Raw genomic sequence first — 26,472 nt, forward strand, 5'->3', positions numbered from 1 at the left:
GGATTATGAATTCAGACTCGGAAAGCAATTCCAAGGCTACTCCCTACTGGCTCAGAGGCAAGAATACTACCTCTCGAACAGAAATAAGATATAATTACCTTGTAAACATATCTGAAATATTCTGGATGACATTCAAAACTTATGCTTGCATTCTCAGTTGGAGGAAGAAAGATTTGTTCGCACTTTTCCATGTAACATATTCATTAGCCTTTTGTATTGTCTTCATAATCTATTAAAAAAATCTTATTGTATCCTAAAGGCTAGGATCTTTTGTAGAATACAGCAAAACTCGAAACAACTCTTTTACTATCAGAAGCATGATCGTTTGATTATTGTCCTCTTAACATATTGCCAGTACTGCAACTTTAAATCACAGAAAATTTTATTAGCCTGGCACAAGAATGCTGTAAAGATAAATTTGCTGTGCAAAGTCCAGGGAATTGGGAAACTGAATTTCAATGTACTTGTGCAACATCTAGTCGAACTATTTGGTTCCACTACTTCAACCATGATCTCCTCTGGATTGTTTTCCCTCTGCTTAACATTATTGATCACATCCTGTGATACTTTAGTGGTTAAGGATAAGGTAGGGGAAAATACACTACTTGCATGTTAAAGACATATTTGTTATTCTTTCACCATTTCATCTAATATCATCCTTCTTTTTCTAGATCAGAAAGACCCCTTCTAAATATGGTAAATGTTGAGATCATTTACTTTTAAAATTTTTTTTCCAGCTATACACTTTGAAACTCTTTGATAAATTCTCAGGGTGCAACAGTTAAAGTGTTAATTTTTTTTTTATCTTAACCAGTCTATGATGTAGATCCTGGGGATTTTCGTGATGACATTCCAAAAATAAATTTAGGTAGGTTTAAGATTCAAACCTTAAAACACATTCTCCATAATCTTTCAGGTTATATTCTTTCAAACTTAATTAATATATCCTGCTAAAATTCTTCATCTTACTGCAACTTGTATCTTACTACTTGGTGTGACTTCTTTGATCAGCTGACAGAGTATTGTATGTTGCTGTACTTTACTAATTACCTTTTTGTTAGAATCCCGAAGGTTCCTGTTTCAAGGAGACATTGCAGAAACTGTAAGTGTGACACACATTCAGTTGATTTATAAGAAACCCATTTATAACACTATAGTTCCACCTGTGGGATGTATTATTGATTTACTCATCTGTTACAGCGGGAAAGGAATGCTCTTAAAGATCCAACGTCGAGATGGAAATTCCCAATTCCATACATTCTGGCTGACAACCTTGGTAATTCTTGATATATAAACTTGTCAATAATCAGAAGGCTTTCAAGCACTGTTGATTTGCATCCTGGTTCGTGTATCTACTGTTGAAATTGTAACATCATTATCTTGATAGTACTTATATTTAAAATGTAATATACTTCTAAATATCCAATTGGTCTTATCTTTACATTGACTAAAATAGTGATTCACTTATCACAAGCTACAAGAATTCAAAGGTGAAATCATGTTAACTTAAATAAAAATGAAGTATTTTAGTTTGGATTCCGTTGATATAATTATTCATTGCCACGTTTCAATTTAAAAATAAAGAATTAGCAGTAGAATAATTCTGTGCACAGGAGTGGAAAATTGTTATGAGATGTGTTGGGGCATAGATCTTAGTCTAATGGGTAATAATTAAGGACCCTCCCATTACCTGATCATGTGCAATGTTTTACTGAGTACTTGGTATTAGACCCACTTTTCATTAAGTTAAAGTATCTTAGCTCAGAATAATTTAAAAACAACAAGCCTGTTATGGTATGCCTACTTGTGACACAAAGGGCCCTATTTTATCATTTTGATTCTAAGCGCTGGGCGGACTTGAAATTGGGAGTGTTTCAGATCCAACTTTTAGACCCGTTCTCAGGCGCCCCATACACACTCTGCCTGCAAAAATATCAGCAATTTTCCAAATCGCGCTGCACAAGCCTGTGGGCGGGGCTTAACGCGCCCGGAATCCTGCAGCTCCGATTGGCGGCTCCAACTGCACATGCACAGAAAAAAAATGATAGAATGCGGCTCCCCTGCCACAACCCTCCTGGGCCGGATAATGCCTCCCCCTGGCCTCCACAGACCTTGTCGCACCCCCACAACATTACTGACCTCCTTAAAGCCCCACCCCCTCCCGCCAAACAGACCGATCGCGGGCCCCTTTGCCCCCCCCCACCCCCCCCCCCCCCCCCCCCACCAACCGATCTCAGGCAGAGTGGCAGTGGACCCCACATTCCCCCTCACTGATCTCACGCAGAATGGCAGCGGACCCCCCCCTTCCCCCTCACTGATCTCAGGCAGAGTGGCAGGAGACCCTACATTCTCCCTCACTGATCTCAGGCAGAATGGCAGTGGACCCCACATTCCCCTCACTGATCTCAGGCAGAATGGCAGTGGACCCCACATTCCCCCTCACTGATCTCAGGCAGAATGGCAGTGGACCCCACATTCCCCCTCACTGATCTCACGCAGAATGGCAGCGGACCCCCCCCTTCCCCCTCACTGATCTCAGGCAGAGTGGCAGGAGACCCTACATTCTCCCTCACTGATCTCAGGCAGAATGGCAGTGGACCCCACATTCCCCTCACTGATCTCAGGCAGAATGGCAGTGGACCCCACATTCCCCCTCACTGATCTCAGGCAGAATGGCAGTGGACCCCACATTCCCCCTCACTGATCTCAGGCAGAATGGCAGTGGACCCCACATTCCCCCTCACTGATCTCACGCAGAATGGCAGCGGACCCCCCCCTTCCCCCTCACTGATCTCAGGCAGAGTGGCAGGAGACCCTACATTCTCCCTCACTGATCTCAGGCAGAGTGGTAGCGGACGCTCGGCAATTACCTCCTCACTAGCTGAAACGCCCAAATCGAACTTCTGTGGAGCATGTCTGTTTCGCGCTGATTCTGGATGGGTGAATGCAGAGGTAATTGGGGAAGTGGCGGTAAGGTTGGGCGTGCAGCCCATTAAGTCAATTTTAATGCATGCAAATGCATTTAAATGGCTGTCGCACCCGTTTCGGGCACGGTCCCGATCATGGCCATTTTCGGGCCTTGGTAAAGGGGGAACCAGCGTGGAGGTGGGCGCGGATTGCGCTTCTCATCTCATGCCCAACGTGACCAAGTTTTCGAGCCCGCAAACAGGCGCAACATGATGGTAAAATTGGGCCCAAAATCTCATGCGTATACTGTAGAGATTATTCGGTGTGATTTTTGATCAGGGTATTTTTCTCTGTGCATTTTTATATAGGCTTTAACCTCTTTAAAATAACATTATTATCCCTAAATTTCATCAATTGTAAATTAAAGCTCATAACAGTTTATTTTATAGCTTTATTCAAACAAATTGTCCAATTTATTTAGTGCTTTGATTTTCAGATCTAAATGCCAAAGGTGAAATCCTGAATTCATTTGAACAGTATCGCTTGAAATCATGCATTGATTTCAAACCATATGAAGGAGAGAAAACATACTTAATTTTTCAAAAATTAGATGGGTATGTACAAAGTCACACAATTGTATTAATATATAAAGATAGAAATCTTGTACAAAAACTTGATGTCCTCTGATTAAATTGATCTGTGCACTATTGTATTGCAGATAGGAATTTTGTTGTTGCATGCACAGTGCTTGTTCAAATTTAGAGTAATTAATTAATTCACCCCAAAAGTAATGATGCAAAGGTATAAATAATGTGATGGAATAAAACAGTATGATATTTTGTACTAAGTCCCCTCAATCTATCAAACCTGTTCTCACTGGCCTCCATTGCTCCTCATTCTCCAGCACATTTACTCTAAATACCACAAATTTATTTACAAGTTTCCACGTGTCCTCATTCCAGCCTATCACTTCAATGTTCTCTAACCTTACTTCCCACTTTGCAGCCTTCTGAGTCTAGAATACTGAGTGTTTGCTTGTCTTTGATGGCAGAGCTTTCACTATTATGGTCAGTCACTCTGGAAATCTCTTCTTAACCCTTCTACCTTGCTCCTGCGCATCCCAGCTTCTAAAACGTCCTCAAAATTTACATATTTAAATTTGTCTTTATATCACCCTTTCTAACACTTCTGTTAATCCTTGGTAAGTGTCTCCTCCATCATTCTTTTTCTGAAGTGCTTTGTTATGCTAAAAGTGGTCTACAAGGGTAGACAGTCATTGATATTGCATTGTTCAGGAGAGACAGAGACTTTTAAAGGCATTGTCTATGTCATATAACTAGTGGGTGGAACGGTGGCACAGTGGTTAGCACTGCTGCCTCACAGCGTAAGGGACCCAGGTTCAATTCTGGCCTCGGGTCACCATCTGTGTGGAGTTTGCACATTCTCCCCATGTCTGCGTGGGTTTCCTCTGGGTGCTCCAGTTTCCTCCCACAGTCCAAAGATGTGCAGGTTAGATTGATTTGGCCATGCTACGTTGACCCTAGTGTCAGGGGATTAGCAGGATAAATATGTGGGGTTAGGGGAATAGGGCCTGGGTGGGATTGTAGTCAGTGCAGACTTGATGGGCCAAATGGCCACCTTCTGCACTGTGGGGGTTGTATGATTCTAGAGAGCTTTAGTCCAAAGGAAAATGGGCACCAGGGAGGTCAAAGAAATGTATTCCAGATGAGAATGAAACAGAAGCACAGATTGGCTACTGCTTGTAAGAAAAGGAGGAATGAAGAAGGGCAACTGTAATCAGAACAGAAAAATATAATCTTAAATGTAAACAAGTCAATAAATAATCAATTGGCATTTTTTTAGCAAGCGTGAGTACGGTACTAACATTCAACATAAATTTTAAAAACTGTGCAGGTTATGTTATTACTTAAGGAAAATTCAGTTTTCTTTCAAATGCTTAATTTGCTTCAAACCTGTAAACTTTCAAGCTGTGATGATGTATGATATTACATTTCCTACATTACAGTAGCTCCCACAATTCTGAAGTATTTGAATGGCTCGAAAGTACTTCAAAACATCCTGAGATTAAAGATGCCAAATAAAGGTGCCATAATCCTCCTTCCTTTCCTTATATATAAACTATTAAATGCCATCTTCTTTGAACAGGTGCTGGTCGTTTGTTGGTGACAATCACAGTGGCCAAAATGTGTCTATTGGTGAACGATGTGACTATAAAGCTATTATTGAGCATGAACTCCTACACGCATTAGGATTCTATCATGAGCAATCGAGGACTGACCGGGATGACTATGTTAACATTTGGTGGGATGAAATTATTCCAGGTAGGATTTCAAATTTTCATTATTTTCAATGATGGGGACATGATCCACTTGTATATAATGTAGTTGCACAGGCCCTGATGCCAACATTTTAAAAGATGCAACAACCCAGAAATTGCTTGACCTACCCCTACTCTGAACATGACGCTATTGGTCACCTCAACCTACTGCACTGAAGCTGCTGCATCTCAGTCCAAGCAAGTTTGACCAGGGTGCTGATTGGCAGGGACTGCTTGGAGGGCAGAGTACAAATCCCATCATAGCAGTTTGAGAACTGGAAGTCAATTAAATAAAAATAAAACCAGCTACCAGTAAACATAACAGTGAAGCGATCAGGTTGTCAAAATACTCAACTGGCTCACTCAAAAGAAAAGCCACCCTTACAAAGTCTAACCAAATATGAATCTAGTCCGACACTGATGTGACTGGCTCTTAACTATCTTCTGAAGTAGCCGAACAGGTAACTTAGCTGTATCAAGCCATTAGCACTTCCAAGGAGACGATTACTGTCACCTTTTGGTTAAGATCAAGCATTGGATCAAGCCTAAGATGGGGTGCAATGCCTTATCTTGTCAGCTTGGATATTGTTTATCTCTCTTGTGGGGACCATGAATTGGATTCAGCTGGATTTTGAATTTGGTTTTTGGAGCAAGCAAGGAATGGGTTCGAGTTTTCCAGGTCCATTCTGAGCATTGGCTTTGTGTGGAATAAAAAATAAAATTTTTTTTAAAAGATTACTTTCATTTTTCAGAGGGATGGGACAGATAATTCCATTTTGCCAGCATTATCCACATTCTTAGGATGATTTTTTAAAAAATCCCTATTCTGAGCTAATATAAATTGAAATTGCTTGCTAAATGTTACTAAAGTCCAGAAAATGTTACTAAAGTCCACAACGATGAGTGGGAAAGCAAATTGCGTGGAGGACACAGAGAGTCTGCAGAGAGATTTGGATAGGCTAAGTGAGTGGGCAAGGATCTGGCAGATGGAGTAAGTTGGTAAGTGTGAGGTTATCCACTTTGGAAGGAATAATAGTAAAATGGGCTATTGTTTAAACGGTGAAAAATTACAACATGCTACTGTGCAGAGGGGCCTGGGGGTCCTTGTGCATGAAGCACAAAAACTCAGTTTGCAGGTGCAGCAGGTAATCAAGAAGGCAAATGGAATGTTGGCCTTTATCGCGAGAGGGATGGAGTATAAAAGCAGGGAGGTCATGCTGCAACTGTACAGGGTACTGGTGAGGCTGCACCTAGAGTACTGTGTACAATTTTGATCCCCTTATTTAAGAAAGGATATATTAGCCTTGGAGAGGGTACAGAGAAGGTTCACCAGGTTGATTCCGGAGATGAGGGGGTTAGCTTATGAGGAGAGATTGAGTAGACTGGGCCTGTACTCATTGGAGTTTAGAAGGTTGAGGGGAGATCTTATAGAGACATATAAGATAATGAAGGGGCGGCACGGTAGCACAGTGGTTAGCACTGCTGCTTCACAGCTCCAGGGTCCCGGGTTCGATTCCCAGCTCGGGTCACTGTCTGTGTGGAGTTTGCACATTCTCCTCGTGTCTGCGTGGGTTTCCTCCGGGTGCTCCGGTTTCCTCCCACAGTCCAAAGATGTGCGGGTTAGGTTGATTGGCGAGGTTAAAAAAATTGCCCCTTAGAGTCCTGGGATGCGTAGGTTAGAGGGATTAGCGGGTAAAATATGTGGGGGTAGGGCCTGGGTGGGATTGTGGTCGGTGCAGACTCGATGGGCCGAATGGCCTCCTTCTGCACTGTAGGGTTTCTATGATTTCTAATACTTTCTATGATTTCTATGAAGGGGCTAGACAGGGTAGAAGCAGTGAGGTTATTTCCACTTACAATGGAAACAAGAACTAGGGGGCATAGCCTCAAAATACAGGGGAGTCAATTTAGAACAGAGTTGAGGAGGAACTTCTCCCAGAGGGTAGTGAATCTTTGGAATTCTCTGCCCAAAGAAGCAGTAGAGGCTACCTCGTTAAATGTGTTTAAGTCACAGATAGATACATTTTTAACCATTAAGGGAATTAAGGGTTAAGGGGAGCGGGCGGGTAAGTGGAACTGAACGCACTATCAGATCAGCCATGATCTTATTGAATGGCAGAGCAGGCTTGAGGGGCTAGATGGCCTACTCCTGCTCCTATTTCTTATGTTCTTATGTTCTAAATTCAGAAGTTGCTGTTGGCAGTGCTATGCCTGCACATAGTTGTACATAGTTGATATACCCCCATATTGCAATTACTTGAAAATATGATATCAGAAACTGATCTGATGAGAATTCACCCTTTTATGCTCATAATCTCACTGTAAGAACATCTGAAAAAGTTACAACCTGTTGAACGAGGATTGCTAAATTCCTAATTATTGCTGAACAGCTTTACTGCCAAGGTTCTCTGAATAAAAAAATTCATACCCTTTTAAAGTATTTTTTTTCATGCTGCTTCAGCTTCTATTCCCATCTGTACATTCTAATCATTTATTTCCCCCTTGGGAAAATTGAATTTAAGGTGAAGGAAAATTGTGGCCGGAGTCTCTGGCTGCACTCGCCACAAAACCGGAGAATCCCGCCCGAGGTCAATGGACCTTTGCATGGTCTGCCCCGCCCCCCCCCACCTCCCCATCCCTCCCCCCCCCCCCCCCCCCCCCCCCCCCCCACTCCCCCTCCTCCAACCCGCTACAATTCCCGTGGCGGGTGGGATGGGAGAATTCTGGCCTTGGTGATTGGCTGCTTCCCCTGCTTGACGATATCAGTGCTGCTGACCCCTCAAGATCCCCTTGGCTTAAAGGCCAGTTTCAAGCTGATGCCTGAAAAAGGAGAAATCCACGCCAAAGGGGTTGCTAAATCTTTGCTCGCAGCTTTCTTTAAGGTCAGCAGAAAGTTTTGCCACTGAAATATCATTCTTTTTCTGTCTGATTCTAAGTATGATGCTCAAAATAAATAGCTAAATAACTTCCGTCAGCATGTTTGGGTATTTCTTAAATTTGTTGACATTCTCAAATCAGAAAAGAAGAATGTGCCCCTTTTACATTTTCAGGATGCTTCAAAATACTTTCCAGTCAATGGGTGGAATTTTCCTGACCCGCCCGTCATGGGAATCATAGCGGCTGGGGGGGGGGGGGGGGGCAGACCATGCAAAGATACATTGACCCGGACAGGATTTTCTGGTTTTGGGGTGAGCGCGGGTGGAAAATCCGGCCCAATGAATCACTGTTATTTTTTTGTGACTCCACGGCTGTTAATTTGCACCCAACGAGACACCAAAAGGGAATATGGAGGATAATCAATGAATCTATTTTGATGGTATTGGTTGAGAGATGGAGGCAGAACAACTCTGCTCTCCAAATAGTCCAATGGAATGATTTCGATCCATCCAGTGAGTTTAATATCTCACCCGAAAAATCTTCAGCAATGCAGCAAGTGTTCAGCTCTGGAATTGAAGACCAAGTTATAAATTCCAGGGCCTTCAATGGAACTGGAATCTTACTGCCTTTTGATTCAAGGATGAGAGTCCACACATCATTCAAGAAATATTGCATTGTGTAAATCCACAAAGTTTCACTCAGTTTCATTCTAAGTATTTGCCCAGAAATGTTCATCGAATTGGTCATATTACATTGACTGAAGGCACATTCTCAGCTCACCTGAAGCTGGCGTAACCATGAGTTGTGAAAGTAAATGGGAATGGACAATTATTTATGCAATTTATCAGATACAGTTTAGAAAAATGAGTAATTGGTTAGAGTGTGTCTAAAATATACTCAATAAATTTGAATTAAAAATATTCTTCACTGCAGCTGAATGTCAATTGTTGCTGTTTTATTTAGGTATGGAGCATAATTTTGTGGTATATGGTGATAGTTATATTACCGACCTGAACACTCCATATGATTACGAATCGCTGATGCATTATGCACCATTCTCCTTCAACAAAAATGATAGTTTTCCTACTATCACTGCAAAGATACCAGCGTTTGATGACATAATTGGACAGCGCTTGGACTTCAGCCCTATTGATTTGCTAAGGCTAAATCGCATGTACAACTGCAGTAAGTTGAACTTTCAGTCTTTACATTTCATTAAAGTAGGACTCTTCAGAGAGTTCCACACTTAAAGATCAATTCGTTAATACCTTTCTTCCACAAATATTTTCTCTTAGCTGCCCCTCTCACACTGCTAGACCAGTGTGCGTTTGAGTTCATTAATATCTGTGGCATGATTCAGAGTGAAAGTGAAGATGCGGATTGGATTCATACGAAGAGCAATCCTGGAAATGAGGATCACACTGTAAATGGCAAATGCAGAGGTGGGTCTACACTCTCCAACCCTCTTTACTTACCAGTACTGCCGCCAATCCAATATAATATCAATAATAGCAATGTGTGTTCATTTAATGCCTTTAACTTACTAAAGCATCCCAAGGCACTTCACAAAGAACAAAGAAAATTACGGCACAGGAACAGGCCCTTCAGCCCTCCAAGCCTGCACCGACCATGCTGCCGGTCTGAATTAAAACTCCCTACTCTTCTGGGGACCGTATCCTTCTATTCCCATCTCATTCATGTATTTGTCCAGACACCCCTTAAAACTCACTATCGTATCTGCTTCCACTAACCTCCCCCTCACAGGAGCATTATCAAACACAAGCTGAATGAGAAGATATTAGGGCAGAAAAGCTTGTCTTAAAGGAGGAAGGATAGGTAGATAGACGGAAAGATTTAGGGAGGTAGTTGCTGAAGTTAGGGCCTTCACAGTTGAAGACATGCCCATCAATGGTCAGAGAATCACAGAGTCCCTACAGTGCAGAAGGAGGCCATTTGTCCCATCATATCTGCACCGACTCTCCAACAGAGCATTTTACCCATGCCACCACCGTATCCCCATAACCTACAAATCTTTGGAATGAGGGAAGAAAATGGAGAACTCAGAGTAAACCCACGCAGGGGAGAATGTGCAAACTCCACATAGTCACCCAAGGCCGAAATTGAACACAGATTCCTGGCGCTGTGAGGCAGCAGTGCGAACCACTGTGCCACCGTGTTGCCCATGGTGAATAGTGAAGCAATTAAAATCAGGGAACAGGTCGGATTAGAGGAAGGCAGATAAATTGAAGGATTGTAGATCTGGAGAGATCATGGAGGTAGAGGAGTGAGGGTGTGGATGGATTTGAAAACAGGGATGAGAATTTTAAAATTGATGCATTGTTTAAATGGAAGCCTATGTACATCAATGAGCACAATAAAAAGTCTCACAACACCAGGGTTAAAGGCCAACAGGTTTATTAGGTAGCACAAGCTTTCGGAGTGTTACTCCTTCTTCAGGTGAGTGAGGAGTTGTGTTCACAAACAGGGCATATGTGGACACAAACACAATTTACAAGCTAATGGTTGGAATATGAGTCTTTACAGGTAATCAAGTCTTAAAAGTACAAACAATGTGAGTGGAGAGAGGGTTAAGCACAGGTTAAAGAGATGTGTATTGTCTCCAGCCGGGACAGTTAGTGAGATTTTGCAAGCCCAGGCACGTCGTGGGGGTTACAGATAGTGTGACATGAACCCAAGATCCTGGTTGAGGCCGCCCTCATGTGTGCGGAACTTGGCTATCAGTTTCTGCTCAGCAATTCTGTGTTGTCGTGTGTCGCGAAGGCCGCCTTGGAGAACGCTTACCCGAAGATCAGAGGCTGAATGCCTGTGACAGCTAAGTGTTCCCCGACAGGAAGAGAACACTCCTGCCTGGTGATTGTCAAGCGGTGTTCATTCATCCGTTGTCGTGGCGTCTGCATGGTCTCCCCAATGTACCATGCCTCGGGACATCCTTTCCTGCAGCGTATCAGGTAGACAACGTTGGCCGAGTCGCAAGAATATGTACCGTGTACCTGGTGGATGGTGTTCTCACGTGAGATGACGGCATCCGTGTCGATGATCTGGCACATCTTGCAGAGGTTGCTGTGGCAGGATTGTGTGGTGTCGTGGTCACTGTTCTCCTGAAGGTTGGGAGTTTGCTGCAACACGGGTGCCATTATGTCATGTGAGAACACCATCCACCAGGTACACGGTACATACTGTTGCGACTCGGTCAACGTTGTCTACCTGATATGCTGCAGGAAAGGATGTCCCGAGGCATGGTACATTGGGGAGACCATGCAGACGCTACGACAACGGATGAATGAACACTGCTCGACAATCACCAGGTAGGAGTGTTCTCTTCCTGTCGGGGAACACTTTTGCAGTCACGGGCATTCAGCCTCTCATCTTCGGGTAAGCATTCTCCAAGGTGGCCTTCACGACACACAACAACACAGAATCATGGAGCAAAAACTGATAGCCAAGTTCCACACACATGAGGACGGCCTCAACTGGGATCTTGTGTTCATGTCACGCTATCTGTAACCCCCACGACTTGCCTGGGCTTGCAAAATCTCACTAACTGTCCTGGCTGGAGACATTACACATCTCTTTAACCTGTGCTTAACCCTCTCTCCACTCACATCGTTTGTACTTTTAAGACTTGACTACCTGTAAAGACTCACATTCCAACCATTATCTTGTAAATTGTGTTTGTGACAATATATGCCCTGTTTGTGAACACAACTCCTTACTCACCTGAAGAAGGAGTAACACTCTGAAAGCTTGTGCTACCAAATAAACCTGTTGGAATTTAACCTGGCGTTGTGAGACTTCTTACTGTGCTTACCCCAGTCCAAAGCCAGCATCTCCACATCATAGGTCAATGAGCACAGGAGTAATGGATGAACAAGACTTGATGCAAAATAGGACATGAGCATCAAAGATTAGGATGGCCTCGGGCTTATGGGGCATAGAAATAGTGAGACCGGTCATTGGAGTAGTCAGCTCTAGAGGTAACTAAGGCACGTAAATGTGTTTCACAGCAGAAGAGCTGAAGCAGGGGTAGAGATGGGTGAGAGGTGGAAGTGGGCAGTCTTGGTGCCTCCACAAATGGGAGCCAGTAGTGCAAGAATGACTTTTCTAACTTTTTCTACCTTAGATTCATGCAAGGAAAAAACAATTCAGTCTTTTGAGCTGGGCAATCAATTAAATCATGGCTAACCCAAATCTTAATTTGATTTGATTTATTATTGTCACATGTATTAGTGTACAGTGAAAAGTATTGTTTCTTGGGCGCTATACAGACAAAGCATACCATTCAAAGAGAAGGAAAGGAGAGAGTGCAAAATGTAATGTTACAGTCATAGCCAAGGTGTAGAGAAAGATTAACTTAATGCAAGGAAGGTCCATTCAAAAGTCTGATGATAGCAGGGAAGAAGCTGTTCTTGAGTCGGTTGGTACGTGTCCTCAGACTTTTGTATCTTCTTCCCGAGGGAAGAAGGTGGAAGAGAGTATGTCTGGGGTGCATGGGGTCCTTAATTATGCTGGCCGCTCTTCCGAGGCAGTGGGAAGTGTAGACAGTGTCAATGGATGGGAGGCTGGTTTGCGTGAAGGATTGGGCTACATTCACGACTTTTTGTAGTTTCTTGCAGTCTTGGGCAGAGCAGGAGCTATACCAAACTGTGATACAACCAGAAGAATGCTTTCTATGGTGCATCAGTAAAAGTTGGTGAGTGTCGTAGCTGACATGCCAAATTTTTTTAGTCTTCTGGGAAAGTAGAGGCATTGGTGGGCTTTCTAAACTATAGTGTCGGCATGGGGGCATCAGGACAGGTTGTTGGCGATCTGGACATCTAAACATTTGAAGCTCTCGACCATTTCTACCTCATCCCCATTAATGTTGACAGGCATGTTATCTGCTATGCTTCCTGAAGTTGATGACAATCTCCTTCATTTTGTTGACATTGAGGGAGACATTATTGTCGTCGCACCAGTTCACCAGATTCTCTATCTCATTCCTGTACTCTGTCTCATCATTGTTTGAGATCTGACCCATTACGTTGGTGTCGTCAGCAAACTTGAAAATTGAGTTGGAGGGGAATTTGGCTACATAGTCATAGGTGTATAAGGAGTATAGTAGGGGGCTGAGGACACAGCCTTATAACATCAGCTACCTGTTTTTGTTTCATAACTCTTAGTACTTTTGCCTCCAAAACTGTCAATCCCAGTTCTGACATTTTAAACTGAACCAGGCTTGCAGCTTTTGAGATAGAGAGTTCTCGATTTTCATTACTCTTTGGGCAAGTGTCTGCTATATGGCATGATACCTGAATGGCCAAATTCTAATTGTACTGTTATGGCCATTGTTCATGATCTTCAATCTTCTATACTTAAGGGAATATAAGCCTGTCTTGCATGTAGTGCTACATAGCGTGAAAGTCTAAGATGAATTGTTTTGACTGCATGATTGCAAATAACTCCTGGTTGGCCTTGATATCTATGCCAATCTAGAGAAAGCTTGATTGGGATGCATGTCAGGTCAAAGTACTGACCTGTTTAGGTGATAAGCCTGAATAATTGGAGATATTGGAGACAGCATGTTGTTCTACACACCTTCTTTCCTTTGAGTTCCTGACATAATTGTACCAGTGGAACTCTAAGTATTCATTGTAAACTCTAATGGTCCAGGTCATAAACTATAGGAATCTAAGTATCTGTTGCAAAAAACTGTTCTATAATCTGAATTTGCTTGTTAGTTGGATGTTTGACTTCCATGTATTCTTGATAAGACGTCGTAAAACACAGTTGGTAATCTCTGTTTTCTGGTGCAACTTTACTTCTGAGGCATGTGAATTGTGGGGAGGCAATGACCGAGTGGTATTATCACTAGAGTATTAATCGAGAAACTCAACTAATGTTCTGGGGACCCGGGTTCAAATCCCACCATGGCAGATGGTGGAATTTGAATTCAATAAAAAAAAGCTAGGATTAAGAATCTACTGATGACCATGAAACCATTGTCGATTGTCAGAAAAACCCATCTGGTTCACTAATATCCTTTAGGGAAGGAAATCTAGTCTACACCAGAGCCACAGCAATGTGGTTGATTCTCAACTTGGGCAGCTAGGGATGGGCAATAAATGCTGGCCTGCCAGCGACGCCCATGTCCCACAAATGAACAAAGAAAAGTATCAAACTCCCATGTAGTTAAATTTGTCAATTATCTATATGGTTTTCATGTTCAGTGGTAGAAACTAGAGAATTGAAGAATCCTAATGGCGCAGCCTGATCTTAGGAGAGCCAGTGTCAGATTTACTTTCTTTAGTGATACTTCACCATTTCTAAAACTCCAGTACAGGTGCCAGAAAATGAGGAAATCCTGGGTAATAGAAAATCTAGAAACGCAAGCCAAGCACGTTGAGGGTGCGGAATTAATTTCCGCTGGAGATAGCACCATGGAACCTTCCTGAGGGTTTGTACTGCTCCACCAGTTGCTTCCAGTTTTGCCAGATGTCAGCCCACTGGAGAAGGGCAGTTGCATGGATACCCCTTGCATGTGGTGGAAACAACTGAATTGATGCTATCCTAATGTACCCAACCCAATCAGCTCATTGCCCTAAGCTGGATCACACAGGCCACTTCAACAAACTTGTACATCACTCACCAAAGATCAAGCATTCAGTTGCAAGAAGGGCCAAGCAGTGGCATTGTTTAGGGAGCTCCCCAACTTGTAGGAAAGGCAATTTAAGGAATTCTGCTATTGTAAAACTCTGAAGTGTTTTTAATGTTAGTTTCTGAGAGCTGATGCTTGCACTCAAGGATGATAGATGAATCACTAATCAAGTTATGGGAGCTATGGTAGTAGTGACCCTTGGTCTGCGACATGGCCATGAAATGGAGCAGAGGACGTAGAAAGGGGAAACGTTATGAAGGAAGAGGAGGAGAAAGAAGAGCAAGAAGCAGGGAGGAGCCCTTGTAAGTGGACAGGGTATTGTAAAGCAGATTATCAGGCTCTGATTTCTGTGATATAGTTTACCCTGATCAGCATAGACTGCTATTCTCCACACTCACATTTATCTGGTTTTCCACATCTCATCCTTAGCCTTGCTCGACCTCTTGTGTCTGTTGCAGAAGGCCAGGTGGCAGGGCGTGTGTATCTGAAAGCATAAAAGCTTAAAAGAAGGGTTGAGGAATGGGGATTAATGAATGGAGGAGAATTGCAGAAGTCTATGATCACATCAACTTCAGCTTTCAATTAATGGCACATTTCAGGATGAGGGTGAGAAGGAAGTTGAGAACAGAAAGAAAGCAGCAACTTAGGTCATCCTTGATGACTTCAGCATGGCCAGATGCCCCAGGCTCAGTCACAGCCAGCCACATGATTCTCAGCACTACTCCATCATCATGCTCAGGGGATGGAATAATGGCAGCCCTCTGGGTCTCCCTCTTGACATGTGCAGCCTTCACCTGCAGAATGTCTGTGATTGTGTTGTACTGTGTTTGGGTGATTTCCCCACCATAGCAGCATAATGGGAGGCTTGGGGAGGCAGCAAGAGGTGGATGTAAGGTGGGTATCATCAGAAGGTATGCGTGGATGAGGTGGAGTTTGAGAATGTTAGGCATGAGTCCTGAGTGCTGCTGCATGCTTTTGGATGATTGATGGGGATGTGGATAGTCAAGTCAGTCTCTGGGCATTGACCTCCCCACCACCACCCCACCTGTCATTTGCTCCCACAACCTTTAGTAAGTGGGGCTTGAGGCCTTCCTAGCCCCCTGCAGAAACATGGCCCCTCTCCTGGAGTCGTCTACCTCTTGACTCGTGCATCCAGCTCAGCCTCATTGTTTTTTGCAGACCTCTATGTTTCGTTTTCACCCTCAATTTCTCTTCACCTTCAATCTTCCCATATGACTTTATGACAGCTAACAGTCCTGCAGTACAGCTTTCCAAAAGAGGGACAGAGTGCCTTTTGAGAGATGGAGACTAGCAAGTAAACATGTTAACCTTGCATGCCCTCAAGCCCCTACTGTGTATGCAATTCACCAGCAGCTTAAGCGTACAGATTAATGTGCTGCCTGCCTTGTGTGATATCAGCATGGGCGCGAACCATGACATTGCCCCAGAAACAGTGCAATCCAACTTTCAGCTCTTAATGTTCATAACCAAATTATGGAAATGATTGTTTCCAAATTTTAAATTGAATTGACAACGTTCAGGTTACTGTGTTATTAGAAATACCCATTTTGATCTGTAGTAGATTATCTTTTTCATCAATAGAAGATTATAACTTAAAATATGAAGAGAAACTTAGGTTAGAAGAAAAAAATGGTAAATTGATAAACTACGACCAGAGTCATTATAAAGAAGCTGTAAACTGCTCTTTGGATGTGACTAAGGTGGTAAAGTTTCCGAGTGACAATGCTGGAAAAGTATTGGCTTGGATCATAATATATTAAAGCAGGATCCAGGTCCACATCCTGATGATCAAAACATCATGTAGGGCATGTAATACATTTACCAGATTTTTGTATATCTTATGTAGTTGATTTATCGTAGAACAATGCAGTGATGGAACAAGTTATGACTCTAGAACTGTTTCATTTCCAGTACTTTAAAATATCGCAGTAATCAGAGGATTTCACACACATGCTGTCAGCCAGATTCTGGAACTGTCTCTAATGGGATGGGATTTTACGACCTCGCTCGAGCGAGACTGGAAATTCCCACCTGAGGTCAATGGAGATTTCTGTGGTCGGACCCTTGCCTGCTCCGAATCCATGGCAGACAAGGTGGTAGAGTTCCGCCGATGGTGTCAATTACTTATGCTCTCTAGCTCCAACTACAGGCTTAAGTAAGCCAATACAGTGAATATAGATCAGTGAACAGACCAATACAATCAAACATCTTTCAAAAGAAAACAATTTTTCAGTATTGTACTGAAATGTGATTTGAGGTTTTGTGCTCAAGATCTGGACTGGAATTTTCCAGCCTTCCCTCCCACAGAGGGTTTTCCTGCGGCAGAGGCAGCTCGCCGAAGTCTACAACACTTTGTGGGGAATTCGCGGCAGGGTTTGACCTTGGCGGGACTGGAAGATCCCGCAGGAGGATGAGCCAGAAAATCCCACTTTTGGAGTGGAGTCTGAACCTAAGACCTTTGGATTTATTGTTGAAAATGTGGCCTGGAGCCATTTTTGGAATTTATTTTGAGAACAAGAAAAGAATTGGATTTAGATTTCAATTATTATTTTACATAATATGTTTATTAATTTCCACAAAGGTGGGATTTGAATGAGACTCATTTTGATTCAAGGTGAATATTATCTAAAAATAATAGAACAACATCATATTTCTCAGATGATATTTAATGATATATTGAGGGTGAGTGAAGTGCTGTGATTTATTTATTTATTTATTTAATCCGTTTTTTTGCGGGCTTTTTTCAAGGGTTTAAACTCTGAGGAAGTGGGAGTAGGCTGCAGGGGATTCTGGGAGATTGTGTTTTTTAGTATAAAAGTCACTCTATACAGCGGGCAGTGTCGGGAGCGGGCTGAGTGAGAAGCTGAGTGAAAGCTGTAAGGGCTTTGGCTCACAGGGCTGGGGTGAGTTTAATTCATTTTTACTGTTTCTACCTGGTACTGGTAAGGTATCTAGAGGGGATGGGTGTGCAGGCAGTGCTATGTTCCTCTTGCACTATGTTTGAGGTGAGGGATGACGTCAGTGTCTCTGCTGATTACACCTGTGGGAAGTGCACCCATCTGCAGCTCCTCCAAAACCGTGTTAGGGAACTGGAGCTGGAGTTGGATGTGGAAGCGCTGGAAAGAGTGCAAAGGAGATTTACCAGGATGCTGCCTGGTTTGGAGGGTAGGTCTTTTGAGGAAAGGTTGAGGGAGCTAGGGCTCTTCTCTCTGGAGTGGAGGAGGTTGAGGGGAGACTTAATAGAGGTTTATAAAATGATGAAGGGGATAGATAGAGTGAACGTTCAAAGACTATTTCCTCGGGTGGATGGAGCTATTACAAGGGGGCATAACTATAGGGTTTGTGGTGGGCGATATAGGAAGGATATCAGAGGTAGGTTCTTTACGCAGAGAGTGGTTGGGGTGTGGAATGGACTGCCTGCAGTGATAGTGGAGTCAGACACTTTAGGAACATTTAAGCGGTTATTGGATAGGCACATGGAGCACACCAGGATGATAGGGAGTGGGATAGCTTGATCTTGGTTTCAGATAAAGCTTGGCACAACATTGTGGGCTGAAGGGCCTGTGCTGTACTGTTCTATGTTCTATGTTCTATCATATCTAATTTTTGATATGGATGCCAGGTGTAGACAATTCATTTACTTATCTTGTTATCTAAGTACAAATTACAAGGTTATAGTAAAAAGACTGGAGAATTATTTTGTGGAAAAGCACCTACTATAATGGTGCCACATATCTAAATAGTACTCAGTGCATCCAATGAGCAGTGGAATTAAAGTACTTAGTTTACTCATTAAAAGACTTTGCTCGATGATGATAATCCAAAATATCTGAAGAAACCTTGTGCAGTTGTCAGCATTTTATCTGGTTCCCTCCCCCAAACATTGTGATCTCTGAGATGTAAGCATAGACACTTGCTGTGTGCAATAATTTTTTTTGTAAAGTGTATGAAAAATTCATGGACTCAAAGACATTACTTTGGACTCACTTTTGATGCAGCAGCCCTCAAATCTTATGGCACCATACCTCTTTTAGTCACACATACCACCATTTACCTATCTCCCATCTTTCATGTCACAGTCCAACACTTGAATCCTTGAAAGACTGAAGTACAATGTTCCTCTCTGCTCAGCTTTGACATCAATCCAGAGAAACAACGGCAATTTTATCACCCTCCCCCCCTGACTTTATCCTCCCAGAGTTATTATCAACAACCTCTTCCCTAGCTCCCTTTAAATTCCCACATGATTTGCCCTTTCTATGATACCCATTTCATATACACCAAATGTTTGCACTCTCTATCTGTGACTCGATTCTAAGTCTTACTGAATCATGGGGCAGAGTTTTACAGGTCCTCCCTTTGGTTGGATTTTCCATTCTTGCCGAAGTCAATGAAATTTTTAATGGCTTGATACATTTTATGGTCCTGATCCCGTCATGATGGGACCATAAAATTCCACCCATGATTTACTGATAATACTTCATTCCCTTTGAATGAAGCAGTTGTGGCCAGTCTTTCCTGGACCCTCATGTTTGAAACTCTCTATTCAGGCTCCCACCCCGCCACAGTACTAAAATGGCTCTGACCAAAATTAAAAATTACATCCTTTGTCACTGTGACGCAGGGAAGCTTTTCTTCCTCATCTTACTTGACCTGTCTGCAGCCATTGACAGGAATATCTTACGCCTGTGATGAGCTTCTGCTCAAATATTCATGCCACCAATAAAACCACTTATTTCTACGTCCATAGAACACCCTACTTCCCTCCTGCCTCAGCCTATCTGCTGCTAAAACCCTCATTCATTCTCTTGTGACCTCAAGACTTGGCCACTTCAGCAGACTCTTGGCTGGGCATTCACATTTTATCCAATGTAAACTTGAGGTCACCCATGACTTTACTCCCTATGTTGCGTGCACCTATCACTCCTATGCTGGCTAATCAACATGTGTCCTGCCAAGAGGTATCTCCATTTTAAAATTCTCATCGTTGCTTTCAAATTCCCCTGTGGCTTCATCAGTCCATATCCATGCAACATCCTCCAGGCAACAACCATCCAAGATATCTGAACTCATATCATTCTGGCCTCTTGAGCATCCTTGATTTTAAATGCTCCACCATCAGTGTGTGGGCCCTCATCCCTGGAATACCCTCCCTAAGGTTCTTTACTTCTGTACCCCACTTTCCTCATTTAAGACATTCCTTAAATGTACCTCACACTGAGCTCTTGATCATCTGATCTAATATCTCCTGATGTGGTGATGTCATTTTTTTAAAAACTCATAGTCCTGTGAAGCACCTAATAACATTTTATTATGTTAACAACGCTATATAAATGTAAGGGGTGGGACTTTCTAGCCGCACTCACCCCAAAACCAAACAGTCCCGCCAAAGTTCAATGGATCTTTGAATGGTCCGGCCCCTATCCGCTATGATTCCCGGGACGGGCGGGATGGGAACATTCCCCCCAAGTTGTTGTTGTTGTTGTGGTACATATTCCCCAGTCAACTCTAATATTTGGACTGTGGCTCCCAGCTTCAAGTTTCATTTTCCTGGCATTTTCTTTTCACTTGAGTACCTATCTATCTGTCATTCCTCTTATCTCCCTTTCAAGGTTCTCATTGTTTATTTCATATAGCTCAACCTTCCTTCCCCCTGATTAGTTTGAAAAATCTCTTCTTCCTTAAGTTTCAATTCAAACCACTCTTTACCTTTTGTTGCTTCAACCTGGGTTAGATTTTCTCTTCTCCTTCTCTTCTCACCTTTCTCCCATTCCCTTTTTGTTGTCAAATTTCTCCACTAATTCACCACACCATCCTTTACTCTCTACTCAACCCCATATCAATTATATTAGCTATGTGTTGACATAAATATTAATATAAATATGTGGTTTCTTTCCACAACCTATTATTATCTCAGTGGTTCATAATTCATAGTTTGATTGCCAGCTCAAAAAGTTTATTAAAGGATTAGCTGTCTTTGATCTGGGGTTAAGTTTACAACTGTTAAGTAATTGAGGGGAATTAAATATTTTGAATGAAATTTCATAAATTACAGTGATTTTTTTTACATTGTGAAGTTTCAAATAGATATTCAGAACTTTGTTTTATTTCATCTTAACATGGCTCCTGAGGTTTGACCATGGTGGTGGCATGGGTTTGCATGAGTTGATATTAAATTGGCATAGAGGCTAGAAGGGGCCATGGTGGTTGGTGGGGTACCTGGGTTGGTATGAGTTGGCATGGATATTACATAGGAAATGGGTGAGGAGGTGTGACGGTTAGAGGCCATCATATTTAAATTAGCCACTCGAATGAAGTCTCAGAGAACTGGGTTGGGCCATTTAAAAAGTCCGCCTTGGCACTCAGCAGCTCCTCCTACCTGTCTCTGGGGCCGCCAGGCATGACTCCATCCTGCACCTCCCTCCACAATCCCCTGGGGCAAAAATCCCACCACAAGTGGCCAAGCCACAAATGTGAAGTGTTGTTGCTGTCGAAACATATTCTATTTTATACTCATTTAAATGTCATCTTTTAGCACCTTGTGTTGGGCTTCTGCTGTATTAGAACCAATGACAAATAAATAATCAGCATAACATGGGGTGGCATGGTGGCACAGTGGTTAGCATTGCTGCCTCACAGCGCAAAGGACCCGGGTTTAAGTTCGGCATCGGGTCACTGTCTGTGTGGAGTTTGCACATTCTCCCCGAGCCTGTATGGGCTTTCTCCGATGCTCTGGTTTCCAACCACACTCCAAAAATGTGCGGGTTAGGTGGATTGGCCATGCTAAATTGCCCCTTAGAGTCAGGGAGATTAGCCGGTTAAATATGTGGGGTTACAAGGATAGGCCCTGGGTGGGATTGTTGTCAGTGCAGGCTCGATGGGATGAATGGCTTCTTTCTGCACTGTAGGGATTCTATGATTCTATGAATCTTCAAATTATATGCAGGCAGTTATTTTCTTTGTCAGATGTGTGTTGACAGCTTGATTTGTTTGTGTGCTTCTTTCCCATGGTTGTGCTTTAATGTAGTTGTGTGGAACTTAACTTAGCTCAGCCCTATTCGTCACTGTTGTTGCATCTTAATTTGACATAAATTTGTAAAACACTAACATTATAATGAAAAATCTGATATAAAGGAACTTTCAATTTTCTTCTGTTACTAACAAATCCTCCATGTTTTAGATGCTGGATACTTCATGTACTTTGATACTATGAATGGAATGGCTGGTCAAAGTGCCGTTCTGGAATCCCGTATCCTTTATCCAAAAAGGACTGAGCAGTGCCTTCAGTTCTTCTATAAAATGACAAGAAGCCCTTTGGATAAACTTGTTGTGTGGATGAGGATGGATGATGGAACTGGAATTGTTCGAAAGCTGGTTAAAGTTGAGACTTTACAAGGTATGGACCTATGAAGTTTATGAAAACTCACTTTTAAGTGTTTAAAATTAGTTAATTACGGCCGCTAGATCATGATGCTGTTGGTCAAATGCATTGTTGTGTAAAGAATAAAGGCCACTTTGGTAATTGCAGTGTGTGAGCTAACACCTTAGTCCAAATGTTCTGGAAATCCCAGATTTGAAGACTGATCTGTACCATCAGACAGATAATTGCACTGAAATGAGAATGTTCTTTACTTTGAGGAAAATATTATGAACATTTTCCACTGTGATATATGGGGAGGATCTTGGGGAAGGTACCCAGTCTGAAAAGGGTTCCAGAGAGAGAGGTGCACCCCTGCTTCTCCTGCACAAAGCCCAAGCAGGGTAACCTGCTAAGCCTTCCCACTTTCCTGACATTAAGACCAGGAGGGAAGCAGCCTTTAGGTGTCCATTAATTAGCCACTTAAACGCCTCAGTTGGAGTGAGAACGGGCGATCGAAGTTAGGTTTGGAACTCTGCCTCTCTTAAAATTGCAGACAGGTTGGAGGCAGCAGGGGGGCAGGCCACCTGGAGAATTTTATGGACAGTTATGTCATTTATTGCTCCTTGACAATGCATCAGGTAATATTATAAATCAGCCAAGTAAAAGGAACTTTGGGGAGGTAGTGGAGGAGATCCAGCAGATATGGATCCTGTCCAACAGGTACATTGTACTCAACACTTGTGATGATAAAGAGAATTAATGGGCCTCTGTCAGCATGTTTGCAGGTAGGAGGCCCATAAAATTCTCCAGATGGCCTTCTTACTGCCCTTCTGCTGCTCCCAACCTGTCTGCAATTTTAAGAGAGGCAGAGTTCCAAACCTAACTTCGATCGCCCATTCTCGCTCCAACTGAGGTGTTTAAGTGGCTAATTAATGGACACTTAAAGGCTGATTCCCTCCTGGTCTTACTTTCAGGAAAGTGGGAATGCTTAGCAAGTTACCCTGCTTGGGCTTTGTGCAGGAAAGGCAGGGCTGTGCACCTCTCTCACTGGTCTCCTTTTCAGATTGGGTACCTTCTCCAAGATCCTCCCCATATGCCCCATCTGGCTTTTTCATCAGGAATCCTATCTGATGGGCTTCCCCTCCTGGCTGTGAGACCCTGGACTTACCTGGTCCTGTTTGTCTGACACCAGACTGCTGCGATTGCTTGTTGTTTTGGTTTGTAGAGGATTCTATAATTAGCAGTATGGACTGTATCCCTTGTAATCAGAATTGAGATTCTCAATTGCTGTGTTACCAACCTGTTACCCTAATAAAGAGATTTCAAAACAGATGGCACAAAATTTTAATTGCGAGAATGTAGTTGACCTTTCAACATGGCCACGGTCTTTCAACAAATTCAACTGTATGACACAAACATATTTATTGGAAACATTGGATTTAATATTACAGAGCGTGGGAGAAGGAGGGTGGGATGGGGTCATTGGTGGGGGGATCAAGGGAAGGTGTGGACAGAATGCCACCACCCTCGAAGCAAAGTCAGCATGGAGCCAGTCTGCCCACAGCCATAACATGCTGCGGGCAGTCTAAACAAGGACCAAGTGGGACTTCCACACCTTTCTGAGAAGGAAACCCTGCCCTGAAGAGCTACCAGACAATCTGATTGGCCGGAGCTCCATCGGTCTCAGCAGCACCAAGAGTGCATTAATGGGTGCAGCTGGAACTGCAAGAGGACGGGGAGAGTGGCGCATGGATTCTGGAGCTAATTAAGTCTGACTCTTTGGCAGGGAGGGATTGGGCAGGTCGGGGAAGTGAGCAGGAGATAATGAACTGGTTATAAAGTTGCTGGAAGTAGTAGTAATGGAGGGTTGCTATCTTGGGAGGGAGGGGGGTGGGGGGGGTGGGGGGGGGGGGGGGGGGGCGGGGGGTCATTCCTGATCTGCAAAGGGTATCCATGAAGATTGAGCTCTTCGTTCCCATCCTTTGAAGAGATTATTTTGTAATTTGGGCCCAGCTGCCAATACCAATGGTTTTGTGGCATAGACAGCATATTAATTGGGTCAACTGGCTTGGTAGTGAGCCTAATTGACCCTTACTTATCTATTTAAATATGGCAGCCATGCTGATTTTTAGCTTAATTATATTTTAAATCTGTAAGTTGGACTATCAGGGTGTCGACAGAAGCCTATTGGATTTTGCAAAACTGAAATGTCTCCATTTTTTTAACGAAGCCGCACTTTCTGTTTTGCTGTAGTTGACAATGCCCATTCCTGGAACATCGCCCATGTGACTTTTCATGCCAAGGTCAAGTTTCGTTATGTCTTCCAAGGTATAATTGGGGATTCTACAAATACTACCGGTGGTATCTTCCTGGATGATATTGTTTTTACTGAAACTCGCTGCCCCAATGCTGTCTGGCAAATAAAGAACTTCACTAATATCCTTCAACAGACGGGACTAAACGACAGTTTAACAAGCCCACGATTTTATAGCCCAGAAGGTTATGGCTATAGCCTCAAGTTATATCCTCATTCCCGTTTCAAAAACTACATGGGGCTGTTTTTCCATCTGTGCAGTGGTGAAAACGATGGTATGCTCGAGTGGCCAGCTGGGAACCGGCAAGCCCTTGTCACATTGATGGACCAAGATCCTGATGTAAAACTCAGAATGTCATCCAGTAGAAGCTTCACTACAAATGGAAGTAAAGTAATACCAGGTGAGAAAATAAAATTGCATATCTCCAAAAGAACTCCAGTACAATGGTGTAGAGTTGGAACATTACTCTGTTAGAAAGAAACTGGCTCATTGGGTCTAATAATCTCTCAATTCTTGTTCTCTGTTAATATGTTCCACATCTGGCAACAGCCCAATTAAGTTGTGTTCCATGATTTTATATTCATTCATTCACTGAATGGGTGGCAATTGACCATTTATTGCCCATCCTTAATTGTCCTTAAGAGTCAACCACATTGCTGTGGGTCTGGAGTCACATGTCATCCAGAGCAGATAAGAATGGCAGATTTCCTTCCTTAAAGGACATTAGTGAAGCAGATAAGTTTTTATGATAATTGACAATGGTTTCAACGTCATTATTAGACCTTTTAATTCCAGATTTTATTGGATTCAAACTTCATTATCTCCCATGGTGGTATTCGAGCCTGGGTCCCCTGAGCATTATCCTGAGTCTCTGAATTACTAGTCCTGTAACAATGCCACTACTCCCTCCCCAAGCGAAAATGACCAATTAACATTAAACAATGTTGCCGAGAAAAGCAAGAACCTCAAGAATCTCAAACCTGTAATTTTCTTTTTGCTAGTTCCATTGCATAGACTCTTGCCATACCCCTGAATTTGTATCCTTATTTTTCCCTTCCCTCATGCTGTCTCCAAACTTGGCTTGTCCACCAAACCTGCCTCCTGCTCCCTCGACTCAATTTCCACCAAATTGCCAATCATCTGACTTCCCTGCCTGGCTACCATATTAACTGATAAGGTGCTTAACAATTCACTATCTTCAGGCACTGTCCCCTTGCTCTTCAAATCTGCTGTAATCATCCACTTCCTCAAAAATACACTTTTGATTGCGCTCCCCTTTCTAAATAATACCCCAATTTCCAACCTCCCTTTCCTCTCTAAAGTTCCTGAATGTGTTGTCCCCTCCCAAATATGTGTTCATTTTCCCTGCAACCCTTCGTTGGACCCTTCTAATCATGTTTGTGCACTGGGACATCAGTGACATGGCCCTTATCAAGGTCACAAATGGAATCCCATAGAACTCTAACACAGATAAACTATTCTCCTGGTCCTTCTCAGCCTGTGTGCAGACGTTGACACAGTTGAATATAATTCTCCTCCACCAGCTCACTTCTGTTGTCCTAGTTGGGTGGAACTGCTCTCACTTGGTTGCATTCCTTTCTGCCCATCACTAATGATGAGGCTAAATTATAAGGTATGGCAAGGAGTGAGATGGGAAAGTGCACCATTGACACCATCAAGAATGCTAGAAGTGGAACAATATTTATCATTTCATTAATTGGAGAGTTTCAGGCAATAATGCCAGCAATGGAGTATTATTCTACAAGAGGAATTTCATTTTCTTTTCTTTCTTCTTTCATGGTTTGTGGGCATTGCTGGCAAGGCCAACATGTGTTGCCGATCCCTAATTGCTCTTGGCTGACTTGCTGGCACATGAGAGTCATTCACATTGCTGTCAGTGCAAGAGAACAATCTGATCGTACAACCTTGGAAACAAGAAAATTTGCCAAGTATACATAATGTTATAAAAAACAGTAACCAAGGTCAGTGTTTCAAAGAA

The 26,472-nt window shown here is 42.9% G+C and overlaps 1 protein-coding gene across 1 annotated transcript in view; it reads left to right on the top strand.

Annotated features, from left to right (window-relative positions):
* The first annotated feature begins 448 nt into the window (after window positions 1-448).
* The window catches only part of LOC144494145 (meprin A subunit alpha-like), a 43,967-nt gene continuing 17,943 nt past the window's right edge, over window positions 449-26,472 (top strand). Inside the window, exons 1-11 of the mRNA XM_078213743.1 lie at window positions 449-586; window positions 672-696; window positions 815-868; window positions 1,062-1,102; window positions 1,201-1,276; window positions 3,404-3,521; window positions 5,074-5,249; window positions 9,086-9,307; window positions 9,418-9,564; window positions 21,979-22,194; window positions 24,412-24,873. Of these exons, the coding sequence (XP_078069869.1) occupies window positions 509-586; window positions 672-696; window positions 815-868; window positions 1,062-1,102; window positions 1,201-1,276; window positions 3,404-3,521; window positions 5,074-5,249; window positions 9,086-9,307; window positions 9,418-9,564; window positions 21,979-22,194; window positions 24,412-24,873 (1,615 nt within the window). The 5' untranslated portion in view covers window positions 449-508. The remainder of the gene's footprint in view (window positions 587-671; window positions 697-814; window positions 869-1,061; window positions 1,103-1,200; window positions 1,277-3,403; window positions 3,522-5,073; window positions 5,250-9,085; window positions 9,308-9,417; window positions 9,565-21,978; window positions 22,195-24,411; window positions 24,874-26,472) is intronic.

Source organism: Mustelus asterias, chromosome 5, assembly GCF_964213995.1.
Source record: "Mustelus asterias chromosome 5, sMusAst1.hap1.1, whole genome shotgun sequence".
Lineage (NCBI taxonomy): Eukaryota > Metazoa > Chordata > Chondrichthyes > Carcharhiniformes > Triakidae > Mustelus > Mustelus asterias.